The following is a 27,558-nucleotide window of genomic DNA, read 5'->3' as shown; positions in this document are numbered from 1 at the left end:
TCAATATAAAAAAGTTGGTAAAATCAAGGGACTGCATATGAATTGCTATGGTATTACAGACCACACAATTTTATTCTTTGGCAATTTTCAAGTGACAATGCTTCCCCTGTGAGTAATTCTTCCTTTTCCTATTTTCTATTCCTTCTCTTTCCCAAACTGAGATTATCCAAGATCCTTTATGCCAGAAGTAAGTAGAGGAGAGAAAGCAGCCAGAGGGATGGAAAGGGCTAATAAAAATCTTTAATAAGTCTAACCCCTTGCTTGTATGGTTCCCTTTGATAAATGATCTTTGTGATACTTCTTATTTACACTGATCTTTAATGTTAACGTCATATTTTCTGGAATAAGAATTTCCATTTAACAAACCAATACTTGTCATTGGTTGCCAAAAGAACCTTAAAAAAAGCATGGTTAACCTAGTATCCCCAAATCATCTGCCTCAGTACTGAAACAGCTGTATTAGGCTATTCTAATTTTTTTTCCCAAGCAATAAAATCATTTGTGCCTAATGCATTCCGAGAAGTCTATTTCCCACCTGGCCAATAAGTGGTCATCATCGTTTTCAATCAAGGCTGAAAAATGAAGACTACAAATGGAAAGATTGGCAAATAATTAAGGTGGAGGAGAATTTGTCACTTAAGTCTGGTCAGTTTTATCACAGCTGATCTCGGGCCATCATTACCTAGGCTTACAAGAGGTAGGAAAGAGAGGGCTAAGAAGAGTATATCTGTATTTTGGTACCAAAGACCTCGCTTTGATACCAGAGAAAGAGTACGGGAGATGAACGAAGCTATTAGACGCTCTGAAAGTGTGGGGCGAGAGAATCAGAGAGCTGTGGAGAAGCTACTTTATGGACTGAAGGAAGGGGAGTGGAAAATAGGAAGTCGTTTAAGGAATATACCTCCATCGAACCAGTTTCCAAAAATCCATGTCTTTTCCATTTTGGGCTACATAGAGCAAAAAAGAAATCTGAGTCATGAGCTGCCTCCATAAACAACTTCTCCTGGGTCAAATACATCAACATGCAGAGGCTGCGGGGGCAAGAGGTGAAGAAAGACTTCTCTCAAATATTGTGCACTTCAGTGATTGATGTTTCAGGCAAGAGTGCCCAAATTCAGCTTCCTGGCCAGACAAAACCTATTCTCGGGCCTAATGACAGTTGAAGAATGTCAGCCAATGAAGCGCAATAAGGACATTTACCATTAAACGTGGCAGGGTGTAGATATGGGAGATGGAGAAATGGGTGCTGAGAGGGAAAGAGAAAGGAAGAGAGGGAGAGCGAGGCTGAACAAGAGAGAGAAAAGGGAGGGGAGAGAGAACTAGAGGATTAGAAAGAGGATGAGATAGGGTGAGAGAGAAAGGGTGAGAAGGGTGAGAGAGGGTCAAAGACGATGAGAAAGAGAAAGTGAGAGAGAGAGAGAGAGGGTGAGGGAGAAAGGATGAGCGAAAGGAGAATGGGGAGAGAGGAGAGGTGAGAAATCAATCAGTCGTATTTATTGAGAGGTTACTGTGTGCAGAGCACTGTACTAAGCGCCTGGGAAGTACAAGTTGGCAACATATAGAGACAGTCCCTACCCAACAGTGGGCTCACAGTCTAAAAGGGGGAGACAGAGAACAAAACCATACTAACAAAATAAAATAAATAGAATAGATATGTACAAGTAAAATAAATTAAAAAATAGAGTAATAAATATGTACAAACATATATACATATATACAGGTGCTGTGGGGAAGGGAAGGAGGTAAGATGAGGGGGATGGAGAGGGGGACGAGGGGGAGAGGAAGGAAGGGGCTCAGTCTGGGAAGGCCTCCTGGAGGAGGTGAGCTCTCAGTAGGGAGAAAGGGAGAAGAGCACAGAGAGAGATGGGGATAAAGGGAAAATAAAAGAAAAAGAGAAGGTGGATGAGAGAAAGAGAAGGGAGAAATAGAAAGAAAGAGGGAGAGCACACACATGCTTCTGATTCACCTAGGTAAGCAACTGGAACAAGGCTATAAATGGAAAGCAGATCAAACGATTTTCTTCCCAGCATTTCTAGAGGTTAAAACAGTAGGGTTCTTCCACCCTGGCTTCACGGAGGTAGGAATGATGTGCTAAAACACCAACAACCGAATAGGTAACCTTAGGCACGGCCAACACAACATCTTCCTCTTCTGGAGCTTTCAATTTCCAATTCAATTCCACCGACTCTAAGGACGTTTTGGAGTTCAGGCCCTCAGGGCACTTTTCGTCTACTAGTGTTTCTATGGAAACTCCCGTTATCGACTTGGACTAGTCCGGGAAACACGGTCTAACTCCACAGCAGCTTTACCCACGGTGATAGGAGGAACGCATGTATATCAGAGAAGAAGAAGCAGTTTGGTAATTGTATCACCCACCACAATATGTTCCATTCTGGTAAGTCAGGGAGAAATAGCAAACTTAAATAAACGTCCTCAAAGCAAAGCCTTTAGGAGACTAAAAGATAAAAGAAAGTTTGGAAGAACTATTCATCTCAATTACAATGACTAATCCCCTAAGATCTTCAAGATCAGTAAGAGGTATGGTGATTTATAGCCCCAGGTGCTAATTGTGCACAGCAGGCCTTCTGCCCACCAGCCAATTCATTCTGTTTGTTAGTGTTAATAGGCCCTGCCCCTAGTCCGCAAAAATGCACTTTCACAACCACTTCCCTCTCTGCTCTTCAGGATTTCTGGGACCGATAGCTCTGTGCAAGTGCAGATAGTAAATGAAAGCCACATAAACCACTTTTCTATCGAGATTTATGTTCGTACCCCGGGTGTGACATCACAAGATGTCGTCTTACCAAAAAATTCCTTCTATTAAACTCTATTATTCCTTCTTCTGGTCTGAAAGCTATTCGTATTTCCAGAGCCCCTAGGCATAAGGCCATGCAAGATAACCTCTAGCAAGATGACTGGCTATAAACAAAAAAAAAAAATCCATTTCAACCTTATAGGTTATAATAATGATGGCATTTATTAAGCGCTTACTATGTGCAAAGCACTGTTCTAAGTGCTGGGGAGGTTATAAGGTGATCAGGTTGTCCCTCAGGGGGCTCACAGTCTTAATCCCCATTTTACAGATGAGGTAACTGAGGCACAGAGAAGCTAAGTGACTTGCCCAAAGTCACACAGCTGACAAGTGGCGGAACCAGGGTTTGAACCCATGACTTCTGACTCCAAAGCCCGTGCTCTTTCCACTGAGCCACGCTGCTTCTCTAAGGTTATGTTTACAGATGGAATAATGCCCCCAAATGATGAAAAGCCTTTGATAATGCACGTCTCTAAAGTTTTTAACTGCGACTATAAAGTGACTCCCACACAAACATAATTGCTTGAAATAATTTTTTTCTAGAGACACAATGTAAGCACTGCTAAGAACACTTTCATTTTTCTGTCCTTTCTCACTTCTATTATGCAAATCATGTCAGTCATTACTTCAATCCGAGGAAACTTCTCTAGTGCTCCTCAAACCTAGAGGTAGGTTAGTTAAACCCAAATTGGAAATTTCAACACTAAAATGAAACTTTACTTCATTGATCAAAACCCTCCCCCAAAACAGTTTTTCCCTTTACTTTCTCTCATTACACAAAGCATGTCCAGTTTGGGTTGTAAGGGAAAGCGGATCCAAGAACTGAGCTTTAATACTCCGTTGAAGTAGCAAAATGTGTTTCTGATTAACTCTACCTGTGAATAACCACAAAACGACACATTTTTCTTCTTATGCAGCCTGAGTGCAAATCCTGAAAGGTTTTTTTCTATTCAGTGCCTATTCTGCTTCTCTCAGATACAAACTCTTTAAAGCCCTTTCAAAGGCAGATTGAAAAACAAAAGTGGAGAAACCTGATTAAAGGATTGGCTTTCATTTGAAAAAGAAAAACGGCAATTTGTTTTCAAAGAGATGTCATGGAATATGAAAATGTACCTCTGTACTTTGAAAATCTAGTTCACAGCCCCCTAAGTCATCCATGATTTAAATTGTTATTCTACATGTGATAGGATTTTAAATTATATTCCTGATTGTGTCATATTCACAATTCATATTTCATAAAGCATTCATTCATTCAGTCGTATTTATTGAGCGCTTACTGTGTGCAGAGCACTGTGCTAAGCTCTTGGGAAGTACAAGTTGGCAACATATGGAGATGGTCCCTACCCAACAACAGGCTCACAGTCTAGAAGACTGTGAATGCTAGAAGATACCATTCACATATGACTGTTTAAATCATACATGAAATCATTATTAGGCAGTATAAATGATAATTTACTGGGTGAGAGAGTATTTGCCAAATTGGGTTAGTGGAAAGAGGTGAAAGTTAAAAAAAAATATATTGAACTGAATAAAACCTTGGGTTGATGCTGGTCGTTACAATCTCCTAAGGGATGCTGCCAAATGGCAACATGCCTTTCTCACATTACTCTTCTCAACTCCATCATATGCCCAGATCTGTAGAGGCTTCAACACCCACATGGAGGATCTTGCTGAAGTCCCCGTTCCCGCATACTACTTAACTCTGCCTAACTCCAGCTTTAACCCACACTGACCCACATTCATAAAGGCATGGCCTGAACCTCAGAAGTATCAGATGCTAACCACCTCGGATATCACCATCCCCATCTCCTAGATCTCCAGCCCTGAATGACTGCTGTTTGACCATAACTGCTAACCACCCACCCACTTTACATCGTCCTTCAGTCATTTCAGCATTTCACTCATTCATTGTCGTATTTATTGAGCACTTACTGTGTGCAGAGCACTGTACTAAGCACTTAGGAAGTACAAGTCGGCAACATATAGAGACAGTCCCCCATTGCATATACACATACAACTTTATACTCTACGGTTTCCTCCAATCAGTAATGTATTTCAGGCTCTCTCTCGCTATATTGTAATATTGAGGAAAATAATTGATTGGTGTTGACTAATTCTCTAGACTCTCCCAAGGACTTAATACAATGCTGTGCACGCAGTAAGAGCTCCATGAATACAACTGATTAACTATCCCACATTTCTTCCCCCTTCAAAGAGGTCTTCTATCCCCACCAAGAATTCCAGTCTCAGGACCCTCTCCACCTGTCCCAAACCATCATGCCTCTTCTGGCCTCTTGAACAACCCTCCTCTCTAATAAACCAATGGTATTTATTGAGCTGTTACTGTGGGCAGAGCACTCCTGTAAGCTGGTAGGCAGGGACCCCGTCTGCCAATTCTGTTGTATTGTGCTCTGCCAATTCTGTTGTATTGTGCTTTCCCAAGCTCTTACTACAGTGTTCTGCACAGAGTAAGCACTCCATAAATAACATTGATTGACTGAGGTCTTAGGCATTAGGTCTTAGAACATAAAATAGAAGTAAAAACATTCTCCCTGCTCTCTTGTAATGTACAATCTAATGAAGGAGATAAGCACAAGTAAAACATACCAGCAGATACAAATGATTAAAATGAATTTAAAGAAATTAATACATAATAATAATAAACTGATAAAAACATGAGTGCTAATGTCACTGTAGGGATACCATGAGCAGCAGTCAGGGATTAATCAGGAAACATCTCCAGAAAACTGTACTTTTTGGAGGATTTTGAAAAGTAGGGAAATAATTTGATAGATTTAAGTGGGTATTTCAGTGTGGGGATGTCAAGTTTACCAAGTGCACAAGTCCACATCTCTCATGGTGCTCTGTATGCTAAACGTGACTTCATTGTTCCTTTATTCCTCTGATGTTCTTTCTCTATCAGTTCCCCCAACCTTGGATCCCCCCTGGGTTGATCTTCCTCTGCTCCAGGGAGTCAGAAGGACCTCCGTCCTAATCCCAACTTCACCAATTGTTTGCTTTTTGACCTTGGGCCAGTTGCTGAACTTCTCTGTGCCTCAGCTACCTCATCTGTAAAATGGGGAATAAGACTGTGAGCCCCATATGGGACATGGATTGTGCCCAACCTGATTATCCTGTATCGACTCCAGCACTTACCACGTATAAAAAAAAGACGTCTGCCACTGCCAACATCTTTTAATGCTATGACTGCCCATTCAGCTGCACAATACACAATTTCTCCCTCATTTCTCCTTCACCCATAATACCCACCAAAAATTTCAGGTCTTTATCTCCTTCCAGAATCCTCCAGTATACCCTACCACCTCCTTCTTAAACCCAGTGACCTCACTATTTTATGAATATGATAGAACTTCCCTAGGGGCTACCTTGACCACTTCAACATTTTCTTGCTGCCAAGTTCACATTCTCCTCCTTTATCATCTCTTTTTAAGTGGAGGTCTTCCACCTGTTCTCGAAAGCTAATCCTCCTACCTGGGCTTTGGATCCTATATCTTCTGAACTCTTAAAAATAATTGCTGTTATGCTCATCCCTTCTCTTAGTTCTATCTTCAAACTCTAATTCTCCATGGGCTCCTTATTCCTCCATTCCCTGCCCACCCCCACTATCACCTCCCTGCACTTTAAAAATCCCAAGTCTCATGCTGAAAATGGCAGCCTTGATCCCACTGCAACCTTCAGCCTCATCTCCATACTTCCATTCTTGTCCAAACTTCTTGAAATGGCACTATTTGTCCATTGCTGATTCCCCTCTTCCTTCTTAAGCCCCTGAAATCTGGATTTTACCCATTCACTCTACTGAGCCCATTCTCACAAAGGTTTCCAATGGTTTTTATCTGGCTAAATTCACTGGGCTCTTTTCTGCCCCAATCTTCATTGACTTCTCTGTTGCTTTGATAATTTTGCCCACTCCTTGGTCTTGACACTTTCTAGTCTTAGTAGACTCAACAATTCTGTTTCCCTTCCTACCTCTGAATGCCCCTTCTCAGTTCCTTTACCAGCTCTTTGTCTTTTCCTCACTCTTTAACTGTGGATATTCTGCAAGACTCTACTCTGGATTTCCTCTTTTTTATGGTATTTGCTAAGTGCTTACGATGTGTCAAACCCTGTCCTAAGCACTGGGGAAGTACAACTTAATAAGGTTGGACACAGTCCCTGTCCCACACGGGGCTCACAATCTAAGTAGGAGGGAGAACAGGTATCCTCATTTGACAGTTGAGGAAACAGGCACAGAGAAGCTAAATGACTTGCCCAAGGTCACACAGCAAGCAATTCGCAGAACTGAGATTAGAACCCAGGTCCTTCTGACTCCCATGCACCTGTTCTCTCCACTAGGCCATGTTGCTCTCATGGAGCTTGTCCACTGCCAGCACGTTCTCTTTGTAGATAATGGTAATAATGATGGTATTTATTAAGCACTTACTATGTGCCATAGCACTGTTCTAAGCTCTCCAACCCTGTCCCCTCTCCTAATTTACCACCTTCCCTTGCCTCCAGGAAATCTCCATCTGGATGAGCTACCACCACTAACTCAATGTGTCAAAAAATAAACTCCATGGTCCTTCCTATTCTTTCTCCTACATTTTCTGTCACTAGTGACAAATCACAATCCTCCCTGTCCCAGAAGTTTGCAGCCTGGATGCCATCTTTGACTCCTCACTCTCTTTTTACTCCCTTCAGTCAGTCTATAAATCTTTCATAATATTTCACTGAGTCACACGTTTCTCTTCACCTTTACAACCATTATCCCTGATTCAACTTCTCTTCATTTCCTACCTGGGTTACTGCATTAGCCTCCTTATTGGTCCCCTGCTTCTAAGATGAAGGCACAAGTCTCCAGTCCAAAAATAACAGCATTTTGTAAGTGTCGTCTATGTACCAAGCCCTGTCTACGTACAAAGCTGTCTAGACAAATACTGCTGCTCTTATCTTCTTAAAATGTCATTTTCAGCACATCACTCCCCTCCTCACAAAGCTCCAATACCTACCCATTTATCTCCCATTAGAAGTCCTAACTTCTGTCTACCAGGCTTTCCACCCACTGTTTAGACCTCAACTGTACTCCTATCCTCCCAAACTAACCTGTTAGTGACTTTCTCACCATTTCCCCCTGCTTGGTAATCCCTTCTTCAAATTATTAGTAATAGTAATGATACTAATAATAATAGCAATAATATTAGTATTTAAGCACATGTCTAAACCACAGTGTTCCCCATCTTTAGAGGCCTCCCAAAAAGTCATCTCCTCCTTCACGAGGCATTCCTTGACTAATCCTCATACTGGTTCATGTTCTCTGTTAGCCACCTTAGCGTCACATAGATCTGTTTACTATCCTGTAGACTATAAGTTCCTTGTAGACAGACATCATGTCTACTAACTCTGTTGCATTGTACTTTCCCGCATACTTAGTACAGTGCTCTGCACACAGTTGGCACTCAGATATCATTGATCGATTGACTGAACTGCTCACTCTGTTTTATTATTTGTTGCTGCTCTTACTCTTTAGCTTATTGTAGGTTTGGTAATTTACTTCTCCCCATCTTCCCTATCAGGTGATGATAATATTTGTGGTATTTGTTAAGCACTATGTTCCAGGCACTGTACTAAGAGCTGGGGTAGATATAAGATACTCTGGTTGGACACAGTCCATGTCCCACATGGGGCTCCCAGTCTCAATACCCATTTTACAGATGAGGTCACTGAGGTACAAAGAAGTTAAGTAACTTGTCCAAGGTCACACAGCAGACAAGTGGCAGAGCAGGAATTAGAACCCAGGTCCTTTTGACTCCCAGGCCTGTATGTACTCTATCCACTAGAGCACACTGCTTCATTAGATGGTAGAATCCTCAATAGCAAAGGTGACACCTCTTTCTTTTGTTCTATGTTCCCAAGTTCCTGCACACATTTGGTGCTGAATTAATGTTACTGATGGTGATTGTGAAGAACCTGCTCTTTGAACATGTTTTCCCAACTTCAACCACAGGGGTTTCCTGCAGGGATTGGATGTTACATAATGTCTCTGGAAGGAGGTAGTTAAGACACCTTTTAAACTATGGGCAATTCTGTTAAACCTTCCAAAATGACAGAAGAGTGAGTGGAGTCACCTGACAAGAGAAGGCTCCATGAACTAAGTAATGTAATAATAATAATTATAATGGTATTTGTTAAGTGTTTACTATGTGCCAAGCACTGTTCTAAGCGCTGGGGTAGATACAGGGTAATCAGGTTGTCCTATGTGGGGCTCACACTTTTAATCCCCGTTTCACAGATGAGGTAACTGAGGTTCAGAGAAGTGAAGTGACTTGCCCAAGGTCACACAGCAGACAGGTAGTGGAACCGGGATTAGAACCCAGGTCCTCTGACTCCCAAGCCAATGCTGCTAATGTAAGATTAGTCCTTCCTATTACTTCCTTTTTAAAAAACATCTCAAAATACTCAATCCTCAAGGCTAATGTGGGGTGAAAGGAGGAGAGATTCTTTAATAATGTTAACCCCAAAGACCAGAACTGTTGGGCTCTAAACAGAAGTGGAATGCTGGTAAAGTAGGAAGACTCTTCAAAAAAAAAAAGTTCTTCACTCACATTTTCATGCTTAGGAGTTTATACTTCCTTTGATTTTGAGAAGCAGTGTGGCTCAGTGGAAAGAGCACGGGCTTTGGAGTCAGAGGTCATGGATTCTAATCCTGGCTCCGCCACTTGTCAGCTGTGTGACTTTGGGCAAGTCACTTAACTTCTCTGTGCCTCAGTTACCTCATCTGTAAAATGGGGACGAAAACTGTGAACCCCCCATGGGACAACCTGATCACCTTGTAACCTCCCCAGTGCTTAGAACAGTGCTTTGCACATAGTAAGTGCTTAACAAATACCATTATTATTATTATTATTATTATTATTATTATTTTACTTCATTAAAAAAAAAACTTACTCTAATTAAGAAGTGTCTTGCAAATCCTGATTATTTCCTAAGGAAAAACAGCTATCATGAAAGATGGGGCAAGCCCAGGGCTCAAGAAAACTATGTTGATCCTTAAAAAAATCAGGTAGAGAAATAGGAATATAATAATAATAATGTTAATAATAACAATGATAATAATATGGAATTTGTTAAGCTTTGCTATATGCCAAGCACTGTACTAATAGCTGGGGAAAATGCAAGATAATCAAGTTGGACCCAGCCCTGTCCCACATAGTGCTTACAGTCTAATTAGGAGATCAAGTATTTCATCCCCATTTTACCAATGAGGAAACCGAGAAAAGTTAAAGTTAATTGACTTGTCCATGTTTATATCAGCTGGTGAGTCACAAAACTGGGATTAGAAGCCAGATCTCCTGACTCTTAGGCCTGTGTTCTTTCCACTATGCCTCGCTGCTTCTCGCTATGAATATGCAACAGCAAAAACATCCTCTGTTTTAATGCCACTTCTTATCTTAGCAATAAGAGCGTGAAACTGGCTCTCAAGAAAGCCAAGAATCCAGCAAAGGCAAACAGTCCACTTAAGCTGGTGGACCTGGGCAGCTTATTTGTTCCTAGGAGCTCAGAGCAAGCAAGAAACCACTTAGATAGAGTCAAGCAGTGTAGCCTACTGGAACTAGCACAGGCCTGGGAGTAATTGGACCTGGATTTTAATCCTGACTCTGCCACTGGCCTGCTCCTTGATCTAGGGCAACTCATTTAACATCTCTGTGGATCACGTTCCTCATCTGTAAAATGGGGATTCAGAAGGGTTACAATCTTACTTAAGACTGTGAGCCCCATGTGGGACAAGGAATGGTGTCTGACCTGATTATCTTACCTCTACCCCAGAATTTAGTTCAGTACTTTGTACGCAGTAAGAGCCTAATAAGTCCCACAATTATTATTATTAGAACAACGCAGAGGCCAGAAACATAGGAGCTTCTGCTCATCAAGCTTTCCATCTCCTTTCCCCCATCCCCATCCAGTTCTCAAACATTAGTACCAGAATTTCAGAGTCAGCCCCATCTAGAAAATGCATGGGTACTATGAGAAAGGCAGAGAAGAGCAGTTTGGCTGGTGAGAAATGCTACAGTCTGTTTGCTGGTCTGTTCATTCGGTGTTTTCGACCAGAAAGAATCTGGGAGAGAGAGAAAGAAATGACTTTCTTTCTCTTTACCAGTTCTGTCTGAAGCAATATTTTATGTTGAGCACTTCAGCTTGGAGTAAAACTGAAGTTTCTTTACGGATGGACTGAAGCTGAAGAAAGCCCATTCATTTGTACTTTAGTATAAGCTTTGACTATAAAAAGTATTTTTTGTGTGTGTGACTCAGAATCCAGCCTGGCTCCTTTCATACGTTTATTTATAAACTGCCCAGCCCCAGTGATGAAATATCAGCATGATTGCATCAGTGCCTTTGACCCTTAGTCACCCCTCCTGCTAGTCTCATACACTAGGCCAATTTTTTGGCAATGCACACCCTAACCCCCACGGGCAGCCCCTGTGGAGCTGAACTTTGGCAAAACATGCTCAACAGCAGATTTCGCATGTTCCAAACTTTGCTTAAGGCTAGCCTACTAGAATCATCTTTTGCATGAACTGCAAACATCTCACTTGCATTCGTCTTTCTACCTGGAGGGATTTGGAAACGTAGAATTTAGCAATGGTATTGAAATGGTGGCTACTAAAATACGATCTAATTCTTAAACTAGCTGCCAGTGTAAACAAATCCTAAGTGCATATTCTGAATACATCAGTGTGTTCACTATTCTGAATGGTGGCAGGTATGCATGTAGGAAGCAGGAAGAAGCAGGAAGTTTACTCTTCTCCCCCGCTTCCCCACCCCCCCAACCCCCCGACACACATACCTCACTTAGCTACTATGGCTCCAATTTCACTTTATAAATTCATGTTTAATAGAAAACCTGTATTAATTTGTACTTGCAGGTGCTACTGGATGCATAGACAACCTGTTCAGAGGCAGCTTTCGCCTGGCCTACGGACATAAACCAAGTTTGCTTTACTGCATCATTACACCTCACTAAGTGATGCAGCTGTGAAAGTGCGGAACAAATCTGATATTCGGTGGATGGACACCCCAATTTTGGTGATTCAGAATGTTCGTTCCTAACAGTAAAACAGCCACTTGATTTTAGGGAAGGAGAACCTAACCTAACCGGTTAAAGAGGCAAGCAAGAAATGGAGGGAAAAAGATAAAAAAAAGGGGTCCATTTTAGGATTTTTAAAGGCGTTATTTTACCAAAATGTATTTTAGGAATGTTTCCTATTTCACTCTGGGTCAGTAATGACAATTCAATGTATTTTTATAAAAACATTTTTTTCCACAGTTGCCTGACCAGAAATCACTACTTACCCCCAGCAATATTAAGTGTTTAAAATGTTATTTTATATAGATATTTTTCCACTTGTCTTCTTTCTAAACTTAGATGTTATCAAAAGGGAATACCAATATAACTCTAATGATGAAGACAGTTTTATACAAAGACTTCACTGAGAACAATAACATAACAAAACAAAACAAAAAGCCCCAGTGGCACAAAAAAAGTCCAGAATCTCCAGTCCCTCACATCTCCAGAAGAATTCCTGCAGTGAAAACAGCAATACTCACACAGACAATATAAACTGTTACTCGGTTTGAAAAGTCACAAGGGATTGAACAGGAAGAACTGACTATATATTGCTGTTTTCCTTTTCGGTTTAAATACAGTGACAACTTTCACTTTCGAGCTTTGACCCAGACAAATGAGACTTATGCAATGTAACTCAATGCAATCAAACCATTCTAAAATGAATTCTGGGAACATTTGGTGTCATCTAAATATAGCTGGGGCTTTTTATTAATGATAAGCCATTCACAAATGCATGAAAGCAGACCAAATGTAGCCTCTAATTCTCAAGCCCATCTCCCTTCTAAAAAGGAGCTTAATATTGGAGTAGAAAGCAGAATTTAAGCAAAAAAAAAAATCATGAATGTGTATGCTTTCTGTGATAAATGTAAATAACCTCCTACTTCCTACCATATTCCGTCTAACCTGCTGGATGCAACAAAAGTACAAAAATGGACTTCAAGTAAAAATGATCTTTTACTGGGGGCAGACGGGGAGGAGTTGAAAAACGTTTATGCTTCCTCAGCAGAAAATGTAGCATACGATGTTAACACACTTATTTCATTAAATATTACAAGTCGATAAAAGACAATAGTTCATTTGTTTTCTACCACAACTATGACATTGTCCATATTTATTTCCATATGTCATCTAGAATGCACTTACTGTTAGATGCTGGAACAGCCATGCCCTCATGATATTTGTGGCTACTTTGGGAAAGATGCCACGCTTTTTATGACGCTTTTTGTCCTTATCTGGATCATCATCATCACCTGTGCTGGGGGAAGCTACACTGTTGTCCAAGCCGTCACCTGTAAATATAGTGAATCAAATTTTGACTGGTGCTACCTTTATATGTTTAACTCAAAAGATTGATTTGGGGGCAAAAGCAACAGCAAAAGAGCAGTTTAAATGGAGGTTGAATTCTGTTTTTTTTTTCCAAGGTTGGGGGAGGGGAACAGACTCTATTGGCTCAGGGAGCCATCATTTCTGAATAAACAAATTCAGGAAAACCATTCTGGAGTACCAAAAAAAGCATACAGCTCTCTCATTTGCATAGCAGCAAAGTAAAACAAACAAAAAGTAATTCATGCGGGTTTTCATTTTCCAAAGCACCCGAGTCATTGGTGAAGAACAAGGAATCTCTTTATTAGGTGTTTCTTCATAGCAATTATGTAGATGGACAAATGACATTCAACTCTGATGTTACATCATGAGGCTAGGCACTAGCCAAGGTACTATCTTCTACTGTGGAATACAACCTAAAGGTAAAAACATAATTTTTGGCTTTGAAATAGTGGGAAGAAATAGCCAGAAAACACCAACACTTTGTACCAGCGGCCTATCTTAAACAAGTTCGATGACAGTTTGTTTTTTTCAATTCAAACATTTGACCATAGGACTATGGTTAGACAGACTTATATGGCAAGACAGAGTCTTATGCAGAGAAGATAAAATGGGACTGAAATAGTTTTGACATGAAAACAATTCCTTCATTAAATTAATCTACATGTATGTATGCATATATATGTACTAATTTTGAACACTACACAGACATTCTGGTGTCCAAAGGTTGTGTTGCTTAGTTGTGTCGCAACTTAGCAAGCACTCTTCAAAACATACCCACTCCAGACAAGAATGACCAAGAAATCTCCTAACATTGGACTGAATGAAAAAAAAAGGCCTATTCCATTAGGAATAGAAGAAAGGAAGGCTTTCTGATACTTCCAATATATAAACAAGTCCCATCCCATGGAATCAAACACATAAAACGATTAGAAGTTTTCAGGATTTAGTCTTCATTTAATTTAGTGGACTTTGAAACAGCCCTTCCTGACAGGATATGTATTTAATGAAAGACTCATCTCTGTTTTTATAAAGTAGAGAGTCTCATAAGAAGTCCAGACAGCTTTGACTGATAAATTCTTTGAAAGCCCAGTATTTAAAGAGGCTTTTTATACAGAGAAGCAATTCACCATATAAAATAACAATTCATAAAAGAAACATGAGCAAAGGAAACAACTCAACAGCATTTAAAATTTCAATGGGCTAATCCACTTTCTGTATGCAAAAGGCAAGCACGGAAAAGAAAAATATTATTTGTTCATTGATTAAAAATGAAAAGCTTCTAACCTAATGACACTGTTTTTCACCACCTCCCCCTGATTGTTTTACTCCTTTTTTAAATACACTTTCTATCCATCACAAAACCCCTTCAGATTAATTTAGTAGGCAATGCCTAGTGCCTGCCTGGAAGAGAATTCATTGATAATTTATGGAAATATCTACTATAATCCAGCGGAGATGACTTTTTTCCAGCTTTGTGCATCAATAGATAATCAAGGCCTTAAAGCAGCCTTAGCTTCCCATTACCTCAGGCAAAAGAATTCCTGAAAGCATGCCTTCAGGGCACCTGAATTATATACTCCATTAGGAGAGGAAAGGCTTTCTGCATTCCATGTATAACACTCACCAGAACCTTTCCTGTTTATTTCTGCTGTATGAAAGCAGAAGCATTAGGAACAGAATTTTTTAAGTGAAGACTTATGTAGATACAATGGAGAAACCTTTCAAGCGAGAGCCAGATCACCTCCGTCAATCCCTGGCAGTGACCTATCCCAAATAAAAGGTTTCTGTTACATCATTAGCTCAAGCCAAAAACAGCCTTGGCTTAATGCAGAGTTTGTTCTTCCTACTGTTTTTAGGCAAATACAGCTACTTTACTCCCATCTGGGAGGGAAATTACACTGCTGAGTTGTAATCTAAGACAAGATTTTCATTGGAAGCAAATGCTTTCAATCCAGTGTAAATACTGGTACATGTTCAGAAAGGCCTAAAACAATAAACCCCTGGTCCCGTCCGACACGAGTTAGGGAAATGGAGAAGGAGAAGGAGCATAATAAAACAGACTATCCTGAAAGCAAACACTTGGGGAGATTTTAATAAATTGTTTAACCTCTTCCACTTTTTAAAATTGAAAATTGATCTCATAAAATCAAAACCTCAGAGAAAAATCTAAATGGCCAATTGTACCCTTAGCATTTCCATTCCCGTTGCAATTTGATACAGTCACCTCTGGAAGATCCCTGGAGGATTTATTTCCTTTTTTTTTAATTTTTAAGATCACTAAACAAACTCAGAGAACCACGGACCAACCACATGGTTGCAGCTCTGAACCACATTTGTAAAATGTCAGCAGTGACTTCATTCCTGGAGTTGACTTCTCCCGCCGTCGAATGAAGGCAAACTGAAAAGGTGGAAATAATCATAAAAATGATGCTAGTCCATAAACAAGCTTACAGCCTCATTAGTATAGCAGTAGGCTCCACTGGGTGATTTATGCTCGTTTTGCTGATGCCATGAGGAAATGCCATAGGGCAACTTTAGCCAACTGCTAATGGTTTCTGACAGCTTCTTAGCAACTAGTGCAAGCAACGTTGTGGCGTTTGCTAGTGACAGAAACTGAAAATGTCATATTATCTGCCCATGTGTCACAAAGTCCGTGTGGCAATTAACTAGTAGGCCAGTGACTGAGGGGCCAGAGACTCTTAAAAATGGCCTGTGGCTATTTAGGGACAGACTAGGCACTTTACTAGTGTTCTCCTTGCACATATGCAAGATTCTAATGCAGAAATTTGCCCTGCACTGCCTCTCTTTCAGTCACCGATGAGTTTCCTCCACTCAAATCCTCCCTCTGCAGTGAATCTCTCAGTTGCTTTTTCTCTAGGCCTTGCATGACATTATCAGAGGAACTTAAAGTAATCTATCTTGAAACGATTGTTTGAATGGCACTTTAATTGGCAATACCTGACTCTCTGTTTTCTGAACACTGGATCCAAAGGTGCTAGCTGTTTTTCTGCTCCCTCACAAATTAGTCTAAAAGGATTTAAGATCACTGAAGCAGACTCATTGCCTGTCAAACTGCTAGGAGCGCAGGAACCCTGCACAGCAACAAGACACTAGTTAAAAAACACCCAGCCTATAACAAGCAATAGGAGAGCCCAAGCTATCAAAACCATGCACTATATGTCAAACTGTCAAACCTTTCAGCATGGGCCATTTGCCCTTTCAAATAATATTTAAGAATTGTTTTTACAAAATTTTATAGGCCATGGTCTAGTGAAAGAGGCCAACCAACAAAGAAAGGAATTTGTACTACAATTCGTCCACGCGCAATTTCTTAGGAGACCTGGGCCTATCCCTACGGAACAAGGCAGGTGACCTGTGGCAGCTCCTAGGCTGTCAGAGAGCTCAGATTTCAAACACGCTCAACTCAAACGTCCCAGAGTTGCCTATTTAAGCATACCCGGGCATTTAGGCTGTGCTATCTCGTTCCTTTCAAGAAAGGATAAAGCGGCATTTATCGTATTCAGGCCATTCAATGGGTCAGACTGGCCATGTCAGCAGGGGTTCCTCTCATACAGGTCAAAGCACCCCCTCCTTCTCCTTCTATCTACTCCTTCTGTCTTTCCACTACCCCGGGTCCCAAAATCCAGGAGCAAAAGGCAAAAAAAAAAAAAAGTTCTTGAGGATTACCCCGGGATAAAACTTTCAGAATCCACTGTCAAATGCAATAAAGCGCTATCTTCTACATAATGATATGCACTGAAGATTGCCAGTACAATTCAAAATGCAAGTCTGTGCATTATCCTGTTTGACTCAGTCAAGAAATAAAGGAAATCATTTTTGCTTCAACACAGTTTCAGCGTTGAAAGAGTGAACCAATCAGACATGCAGTATTTTCAGCATAGTTTCCATTTTAACCTATTTGCCCTCACACTCTCTCTTACAGACACATGGTATAAGTAGCACTAGCATTTATTTAGCACCCACTGGATGCAGTGCCCTTAGAAAGTGCAAAACAAGTGACACATTCCCTGCCCACAAGCGCCTGCACAAAAATAGGAGAAACAGACAAAAGTATTTAGAAGCAGTAATTGAAATAATCGAATGTGCACATGAGCATACGTGTGTGTGTGTGTGTGTGTGTGTGTGTGTGTGTGTGTGTGCTAATGATGGATATAAGTAGGGCTAGAGATGACTGAGGTATTATGTGAGGGATTCTAGGAATTAATCCGGGAAGCCATGTTGGAGGTTGTGGGCTTTTAGAAGGATTTTGACTGTGCGGAGCACCATGGACTGTTGGACTTGGGGAGGGAGTGTCTAGTTAGGGGGTGAGCCTGAGTGAGGGGGCGGTGGAGGGAGAATTGAAAGCAGTGTACAGCTAGTAAGCACTTCACACACAGGAAGCATTCAATAAACATGACTGAATGAATGAGTTAAGTTAGCTTGGGCCACATTTATATACGTAGTCGTATTTTTAAAAAGCAATGCCATTCACAGCGAAGTCTTTCTTAATTTTACCAACCTGCCCTAAAGCACCATTCTAAAAACACAGGCAAATCGTATGAAGCAAAATGTTAAGACTCCAGTTTTCCTGTTTGTTAACTCAGTCCTCTAGACCATAAGCTCTTTGTGAGCAAGGAATATTTCTGTTACACTGTTTTAGCATACTCTTTCAAGCACTTAATATAGTGTTCTGTATACATTAAGCACTCAATAAATAACAATTGATTGATTGATGTCCATCTCTCCTTTTAGAGAGATGTTCCTTAAGGGCACTTCTAGACTGTGAGCCCACTGTTGGGTAGGGACCATCTCTATATGTTGCCAACTTGTACTTCCCAAGCGCTTAGTACAGTGCTCTGCACACAGTAAGTGCTCGATAAGTACGACTGATTGATTGATTTCACTGGTAGTTTGGTACATTCCCAAGAGTTAGTACTGAGCATTGCAGCCAGTGGGTGCTCAAAAAATACTACTAGAATTCTTTTAGTAGGATCTCTGTGCAAGATTCCAATTTTCTCTAAAAGAATTGAACTACTGCCTATTATTTTTTGATAGAATGTTCATCCTACATACAACACTTATACCTTTCTCCAAATGTTGCTACTTTTCAACGACTATCCAACCCATCTGTACCAATAACAACATTTCAGCCTTTGGGAAATATTCCTTGGCTGGCCTTGGTGAGTCCATCAATTCAGCCCACTGGCCAGAGCTTTGAACAGTCTACACTCCACACTTCTGGATCTCCTTCAGGAAAGTCCAAGTTCAGAGTTGGGTGGGCACCAATGATCCTCCCCAGTGGCCAATGGGAGAAGGAATCAGATTAGTGCAAAGAGAGGAGAGTGTTAAAATGATACAACACTTAAATGATATATGATAAGTACATGATAATGATACGATACATGATAAGTAAATGATACAATATTTATCTTTTAAACAGGTGTTCTTTAACGTATGATAAAGAATTATAACTATTTGAAGTTGTTGTGTGTGACAGACTTTCAACTGTTTTTAAAATTCCAAAGCCCTTCTATTCCAACACTCTGAAAAGTGGTGTGGCTTAGAGATAACAGCATGGGTCTAGGAGCCAGGGGAGCTGGGATCTAATCCTGGCTCTGCTGCTTGCCTGCGGTGTGACCTTGGGCAGGTCACTTAACTTCTCTGTGCCTCAGTTACCTCTTCTGTAAAAATGGGGATGAATTACTGCTCTTCCTCCACCTTAGACTCTAAGCCCTATGTGAGGCAGGGCCTGTGTCCAATTCTTGCCTCTGTCCAAGCACTCAGGAAAGCGACTGGCACAGAGTAAGTGCTTAAATAAATATTATTATTGTTTTTATCAAATCATAATCTGGTTTCCAAGTTTTCCAATCCATATTCAGATCAGTATCTAAATCCAGTTTTTAAAAAGACTACCTATAAAAATGTACTTGACAGAACTGGAAAGTTCTCACAGCATCTTTAAGTACTTCTCTAACAAATGGTGGATTAGGTGTCAACTGATCAGGCTCCTTTTAAAAAAGCACGAATGGTCATTGTAGAGATGAAAACCAACATTCATAAATTCTGGACTGGAAAGTTATTTGCCTCTCAATAATTGAACACTCCTATGACCAAAAATATAGAATTAATGCCTGCAGGAACTCCTGCTGAGCACGCTTATTCATGTCTCATTCTCATCTCCAACTCCTGTTCTCGGTTCACTCAAAACAATAAGTGAAAGGCTATTTGGTCTTTCTGCAACTTACTTAGTGGGGTTTTTTTCCAATTAATAAAAGCTTCCACAATGCCCTTCCTTTCTTACCCATTTCATTGTTATGGAGAAACTAAACATTCTGAGCAGAATATTTAACTTTTAAAAGTTTAGCTACTATTCTATTCAACCCTTCCTCTGACTGTGTTGCAAGGAAGGGGATAATTCTTTTGGTAACCTTCTAGGTCTTAGGTGTATAAAACCCTTTGTTCTCAGATTAGAGTGATGCCAGTTTGATCAAAGTAAAATCACAGAGGGAACAGCATTCTTGAAAGCACCCCAGCAGAAACCAAGGTAATGCCTTATATTGTATTTGGTTGCCCACTCATTTATAAAAACAGAAATGTTGAAATAAGATGATATATTTATGGAAAAACCATTATGGCATCATTAGAAAATAGTTCCACATTGGCATCTGTTATACCTTCTATAGGGAGAAAAACCTCTCATCGAATAACCTATGATGTACAGTATTCAACCAGGCACTGTCAGAATATTTACTAGGTGTAATATAAAAGCATTAATCAAGCATTTTGTCTTTTTGAAATGACTAAAAATTTGCCTGAATTTGGGAGGTTGATTTTCTGTTAAAGTTAGTACCTGGTGTAGGAAATTATTGCTGGACAGCCTTTGATTTAGTGATCTCATTCTAAACAAGCTCCTTCTGGGCAGGGAACATCTCTACCATTGTAATAATAATAATAATGCTGGTATTTCTTGAGTGCTTATTATGTGCCAAGCACTGTTCTATGCACTGGGGTAGATACAAAGTAATCAGGTTGTCCCACATAGGGCTCACAGTCTTAATCCCCATTTTACAGATGAGGTAACTGAGGCGCAGAGAAGTGAAGTGACTGGTCCAAAGTCACACATCTGACAACTGGCGGAGCTGGGATTAGAACCCATGATCTCTGACTCCCAAGCCTGTGCTCTTTTCACTCTCCCAAGCACTCAGTTCAGTGCTTTGCACACAGTAAGAGCTCTGTGAGTATGATTGATTGACTGATTCGACAGGTGTTGACATTTCTGAAATCTCAGCACGGATCCCCAAAATAAGAGGCAATTTCCTAAAAAGAGAATGGTGGAATTCCTGGAGGATGCCACTGACTTCATTATCCCTTACTCCAGTTGTCCCAGGCTGGGTAAAGCAGAGCTTGGTTTTGGTTGTTGTTGTTGTTGCTTTATTTGCTTACTATGTGCCAGGCACTGTACTAAGCGCTGACACTATACTAAGCACTTGTTCTATGTGAAAATAGCCTTTATCATCACTAAATTTAATGAGTTCTTTTCTAAGAAACTTTTAAATTTACCAAACCCAGTTAACTCAATCAAGCAATCATATTTATCTAGCACTTAGTTAAGTGGAAAAGACCGAAAACTGAGTTAAGAAAAACTCTGATGAACCAGATTATTGAAAATGAAGTTGGATTAATTTTAACATGAAAGTATTTTTAAAGTTACTCTATGTTTAACAGCATTTGCTAAGTGATTACTATATACCGGGCATATACTAAGCACTGGGATAGGTAATCAGGTTGGACACAGTCCATGTCGCACATGGGGCTCACAGTCTTAAAAACTATTTTAAAGATGAGGGTACTGAGGCACAGAGAAGTTAAGTGACTTGCCCAGGGTCATTCAGCAGACAAGTGGCAGAGCAGCATTAGAACCCAGGTCCTCTGACTCAATCAGTCAGTCATATTTATTGATGGTTTATTCCATGCAGAGCATTGTGGTAAGTGGTTGAGACATATTCCCTGCCCACAACAAGTTTACCAGGCCTGCCCTCTTTCTACTAGGCAGTGTTGCTTCTGTTTAGATCATTCTATTTAAAAGTAATTTATAAAATTAAATTTAAAAAAATTATTTGTCCAATGCCATTGGTGTTCCAAGTTACCATGTAAGGCAAGCTAAGCATTTGGGAGGATCATTAACTCTTTCAGACCACTGGGGGACCATTAGTACACTTCAACGGCGTAGTTATAATTCAGTAGCGGTGCACTAAATATCTCCTGTTCATCTGAAAGAGTCAACGTTAATCAAAAAGGTAACTTTAGATACCCAATAAAATTGAGTTTAGTGCATGACATGAGAAGTATCACTGTCACCATTATTAACAATTCATTTGTACAGATTTATTACTCTATTTTACTTGTACATATTTACCATTCTATTTATTTTGTTAATGATGTGCATTTAGCTTTAATTCTACTTGTTCTGACGACTTGACACCTGTCCACCTGTTTTGTTTTGTTGTCTGTCTCCCCCTTCTAGACTGTGAGCCCGTTGTTGGGTAGGGACCGTCTCTATATGCTGCCAACTTGTACTTCCCAAGAGCTTAGTACAGTGCTCTGCACACAGTAAGTGCTCAATAAATACGATTTAATGAATGAATGAATTTAAATAGAAAAAGTAAATATTCGAAAATAAATGAGTACCAGACCCATGCATAATGACTATATTAAAGCTTGTGCTTTTTTAAGGGCACCGTGTGACACCTTTTCCTTACAAGCATTTATGCCATGAGGTTTGTCAGGAAAGATATCCTTCTTCACAATTTTCTGATGAAAAGAATGCTAAATCATGCTGAGTTCATAGAGGCAAAGACTGTGGACAAGTATAATTTATAACAAAATATCTGATAAATTTTCTAAGTTTGTTTTCTTCTTGATCACTGCATTTTGTTCTTCTGAGATAGGAGCACCTTTTTTTCTAGTAACTCAATATGACTTTCTGACTCGAATTCCCCTCAGGGGAAGAACAGCAAATTAGCTGTCTACACATTGAGGAAAACAGCACCAATGAATAGGAAAAAAAGATAGATTTTACTCATTTTTCACCCATTCAGCATTTGTTTAACAAATAAACACCGTGGAAATTCTTGCTAAAACTTCTTAATGGAGTCCTAGAAACTTCAGAATTTTTAGTCTGCAGGTTTCAATATTATGATAAAAACAGTGAACACCTAATGGGAATCCCAGAACATTTTATAACCACAACAAAGAACAACTTTGTAGTTAAAAAACAAACAATACAATGACTACACCGTTTCACTAGAAACAAAGTTTAAAATGCCTTAAAGTATTTAGAAAAATTACAATACTCAAACTAACATGGATTTTCTTTAGTTTCCAACAAAAATGTAATTCATACATTATGTGAGTAATAATTAGAATTTTTTTTAAAAAAAACATTCTCCTGGAGAATGGGGTTGTTGAAAATTCGGGCTGAGGTTTCAGTGGGCTGAAGCACTTTGATGGAGAGGGGAGGAAAATGATTTTCCCGTGGCATATACATTGGTCCTGCAAGGTTTTCTCCCATTCTCCCTTTGGTGCAGAGTCATTTAAGTTTAGGGTGGCAGTTGAGATTCTATCTCTTAGGCAGGACTTTCACTAGATTCGGGTAGGCAACAGGGGGCATTTTTTATTTGCTATAGCATTCAAGGCAAACGTAATTCATCATGTTGCAATTTCGCCCAGATCTCCCCCTCTCCACTCCAACCCGTCCAAACCTGTCCTGCCCTCCCTCCTTGAATCCTTTAAACTTCAGCCTCCAATGTTTTCCTGTAGTCTTCTCTCCCACTTCAGGAACATAAATCTGAAGCCTTTCCCATCCCTGTGGCACCCCTTGTACCTCCCCTTCCCCCTCCAGTGCCCTAACAGCCTCTAACCCCAAATCCACCCCAACTTTTTCTTTTAATTTGTTCTGTCATGGCCAACGCCTGCTGCCTGTTGCCTCAAAGCCCCAAAGTTACAGGGCAGTGGGATAGAGAGGGATTGGGGCATGTGCGGCATCTATCTTCCCTCCCCACCCCGACTAACTTTCTGCCCCTATTTGGTACAGTTCCTGCCACGCCACACTTTGGGGGTGCCAGGGAGGGACAGGGGCAGCCAAGGTGAGACTCTTTCATAACACAACAAAGTCCGTGGGATGGGTTTTGGTCTCCAGGTCTTTGGGTGCTGGTGGAGAGAAAGGGGTGCTCTGAGTCGTATGTTTGAAGGATTGAAGAATGGAGGAGGGGAGAGGTGACGGAGGTCAGGGAGGATGGAGAGAAGGTGGGAAAATAAAAGAAAAATAAATACCCTGACATGGGTGGGTGTCAGTGGCAACATCCCGATGAATTATATTCAGCCTGCTTGCCACAATTCAAAGGCACCCAGCTGTCATGGAAAACTACATGCCTCCTCGGGGTGCCCATCCAGAGTCTCAAAAGCCTCCCCTTACTAGGCAATCAGTTACTCAGTCAGTCAGTTGTATTTATTAAGCTCTTATTGTGTGTAGGGTACTGTACTAAGCTCTTGGGATAGTACAATAGAACAATAAATAAATGCATTCTCTGCCCACAATGAGCTTACATTCTAGAGGGGGAGGCAGACATTAATATAAATAAATTACAGATATGTACATAACTGCTGTGGGAATGGGAGAGGGGATGAATAAAGGGAGCAAGTCAGAGTGATGCAGAAGGGACGTGGAGAAGAAGAAAGGAGGGCTTAGTTGGGGAAGGTCTCTTGGAGATGTGCCTTCAATAAGGATTTGAAGGGGAAAGACTAATTGTTGGATAAGAGGAGGAAGGGTATTCCAGGCCAGAGGCAGGATGTGGGCAAGAGGTCGGCGGTGAGCAATCAGGAGACTCTGGGTTGAGCTGGGCAGCAGCTGGCCAGCTAAGAAGATGAGCATGTGAGCACAGAATCTTGTTTCCATAATGGCAACAAAGGATGGTTATGGGACCAGGGGTTTGTTGCCCATCTACACAAGTACAGAAGGGCCTGTGTGCTCAGAAGCACTAGGGAAGTTCTCCCTTCTTCCAGTGACCTTACCCTTCAGACACACATGGAGCAGGATGGCACCTGCTTTGAAGGCAAGGTCAGCAGAAAGACGGGTGCAGCTACACAGCACACTTTTGTGGATTTAGCTGTATCTATCTCCCTTAACCCAGAGAATCGATATTAATTTGGTTGGACAGGAAAAAGAACAGTGCACATAGGCACTTGAAAATACACAGACACACATATTTAGTTTCCCAAAGTAGCAACTTGCCTTTCCCAAATCATAATCCTTTAGACAGTCACCTAATTGATTTTTTTAAATGATTGCTGCAGTTTATAGTAGTCTATATATTTCTCTCTAATTCCATACAGTAGACCACTAAAGACAGACTTACACAACTTGATTCCTCCCTTTTTCATAATGATAATAATAATAACAATTGTGATATTTGTTAAATTCCAGGCACTGAATTAAGCCCTGGGGTAGCTATAAGATAATCAGGTCAGACACAGTCCCTGTCCCACATAGGGCTCACAGTCTTCATTCCCATTTTAGAGATGAGGTAACTGAGGCACAGATTTTGTGCAAGGTCACAAGGCACACAAGTGGCAGAGCTGGAATTAGAACCCAGGTCCTCTGAATCCCAGGCCTGTGCTCTTTCCACTAGGCCATGCTGCTTCTCTTTTACCATCCCTTGTTTGTTAGCTTCCTTTCCTAAGGCCTGAGAGGACTTTACCCTGTGTTTTTTTCTATCAGTTATATTCCCTGAGGACCCTGGCACTGGCATATGGCAAACGCGCTGTAATTCAGACTACCCACCTGCCCGTTTTCCCTTAGTCCATCCCAAGGGATTTTCGTTTCCCTTTTCAGTTTTCTGATGGAACCCTCTCCCCCACTCCCACTTTCCAATCTTCTCTTAAGTTCCAGTGACAGATAGGATGTGGGAAAATAGTATCTTTGAGAATGGAGCCAGGACTAGTATCCTGCACTAGAGATGTCGACGAAGAAAAAAACACAAGCCAAGATAGGCAGTTCAGGAGGGAAAAAGGATGGCAGTGTTCAAGGATCTAGAAAAAAGCAGGCTGGGTTTGAAGGAACTACCTTCAGAGGGTAATCTGTAGTAGTCGAGTCATTCACTCCCATGGCTTTCACTACCATCTTCATGAGGATTATTATCACTAGTAGTAGTATAATTGATAATAATTATTATTATTAATAATAAGATTGAGGTACCAGAGGAACATCTAAGTAGAGATGTCTTAATTATTAATTATCTAATAATTAGGAAGAAGGAGTTGGGATAGCAGAAGGGATGTGGGGAGAGGTGGGCAAAAAGCAGAGGGGATGTTGACTGCAAAAATAAGGGAATCACTGAAATTGTTATTTCCAAATAACAGGAAAATCTAACAGCTTACAATAATCACACCTATTGAGCACTTACTGTGTGCAAAGCACTGTACTAAGCACTTGGGAGAGTACAATATAACATCAAACACATTCCCTGCCCACAATGAGCTTACAGTCTAGAGGATGATTCCCAAATCTACATCTGCAGCTCAGATCTCTCTCCTCCTCTGCAGTCTCATATTTCCTCCTGCTTTTAAGATATCTCTACTTGGATGTCCCTCTGACACCTCAATCTTATTAAGATGTCCAAAACAGAACTCCTCTTATTCCCACCCAAACCCTGTCATCCATTCAATCGTTTAATTGTATTTGAGTATTTACCGTATGCAGAGAACTGTACTAAGCATCCTCCCCAATTCATTCATTCAGTTGTATTTATTGAGCACTTTCTGTGTCACACTGTACTAAGTGCTTGGAAAGTACAATTCAGCAACAGATAGAGACAATACCTACTCAACAATGGGCTCACAGTTTAGAAGGGGGAGACAGACAACAAAACAAAACAAGTAAACAGGTATCAGCAGCATCAAAACAGATATATAGAATTATAGATATATACACATCATTAATAAAATGAATAAAATAATAAATACATACAAATATACACAAGTGCTGTGGGGTGAGGGAGGGGTAGAGCAGAAGGAGGGAGTAGGGGCGATGGGGAGGGGAGGAGGAGCAGGAGAAAAGTGGGGCTCAATTTGGGAAGGCCTCCTGGAGGAGGTGAGCTCTCTCTGTCATTCAACCCACATATTCAATCTGCCACAAAATCCTGTCCGTTCAACCTTCGAAACATCGCTAAAATCCACCCTTTCCCCTCCATCAACTGCATCAACCTCCTTGTTTACCTCTCTGCCCCGTCTATCCCCATTTCAGTCCAGACATCACTCCGCTGCCCGGATCATTTTTCTACAAAATTGTTCAGTCCATGTTTCCCCAGTCCTCAAGAACCTTCACTGGCTGCCCATCCACCTCCACATGAAATAGAAACTCCTTTCGATTGACTTTAAAGCATTCCATCACTTTGCTCCCTCCTACCATACCTCCCTGATTTTCTACTACAATCCAGCCCACCCACATACTTCACTCCTCCAATGCTCCCTGTACCTCAGTCTCATCTATCCACCACTAACCCCCATTCAAGTCCTGCCTCTGGTCTGGGACTCTCTGCCTCTCCATATCCGACAGATGTTCACTCTCCCCACCTTCAAACCCTTATTAAAAACATCAACTTGTACTTCCCAAGCGCTTAGTACAGTGCTCTGCACACAGTAAGCGCTCAATAAATACGATTGAATGAATGAATCTACTCCAAGAACCCTTCCCCAACTAAATCTTCAATTGCCTCTTCTTCCACTCCCTTCTATGTCACACTTGCACTAGGATTTGCACCCTTTATTCACCCTTACCTCAACCCCATTGTCCTTACGTACCTATCTGTAAATTTAAATCAAATGTCTGTCTCCCCCTCTAAACTATAAGCTCTCTATGGGCAGGGAACGTGTCAACCAACTCTGTTATATTATACTCTCCCAGATGCTTAGTATACTGCGCAGCACAAAGTGCTCAATAAATTCAATTGATTGAAAGAATCAGACAATTAAGGAAAGTCAGAAGGGTCTGGGGTGGCAGGAGGATGTGGGGAGAGGTGGGCAAAAAGCAGATGGGATTTTGAAGTTCACAGAATAAGGGAATCATTGGTAGCCTGGCACTCACTCCAAATAATAGGAAAATCTAACAGGTCACAAGACAAGAGTTAGAAAGCAATTAATAGAGTAAAACCTCAACTACTGTAAGAGGTAAACTTGGAAAGAAATCTACATTGCACCCTTTTCATGTTCAGAGGCCTCAGTCAGTGCTGCATTTGTTCTACAT

General features: G+C 40.8%; 1 protein-coding gene across 4 annotated transcripts in view; it reads right to left on the bottom strand.

Annotated features, from left to right (window-relative positions):
• Positions 1-27,558, bottom strand: part of MEIS1 (Meis homeobox 1) — a 146,637-nt gene that overhangs the window by 51,115 nt on the left and 67,964 nt on the right. For all 4 annotated transcript variants that reach the window (XM_038751203.1, XM_038751205.1, XM_038751206.1 and 1 more), the window contains exon 8: positions 13,077-13,222. In XM_038751203.1, the coding sequence (XP_038607131.1) occupies positions 13,077-13,222 (146 nt within the window). The remainder of the gene's footprint in view (positions 1-13,076; positions 13,223-27,558) is intronic.

This window comes from Tachyglossus aculeatus, chromosome 9, assembly GCF_015852505.1.
Source record: "Tachyglossus aculeatus isolate mTacAcu1 chromosome 9, mTacAcu1.pri, whole genome shotgun sequence".
Lineage (NCBI taxonomy): Eukaryota > Metazoa > Chordata > Mammalia > Monotremata > Tachyglossidae > Tachyglossus > Tachyglossus aculeatus.
The sequence above is the reverse complement of the archived record's forward strand: the minus strand, read 5'-3'. Positions and strand labels throughout refer to the sequence as shown.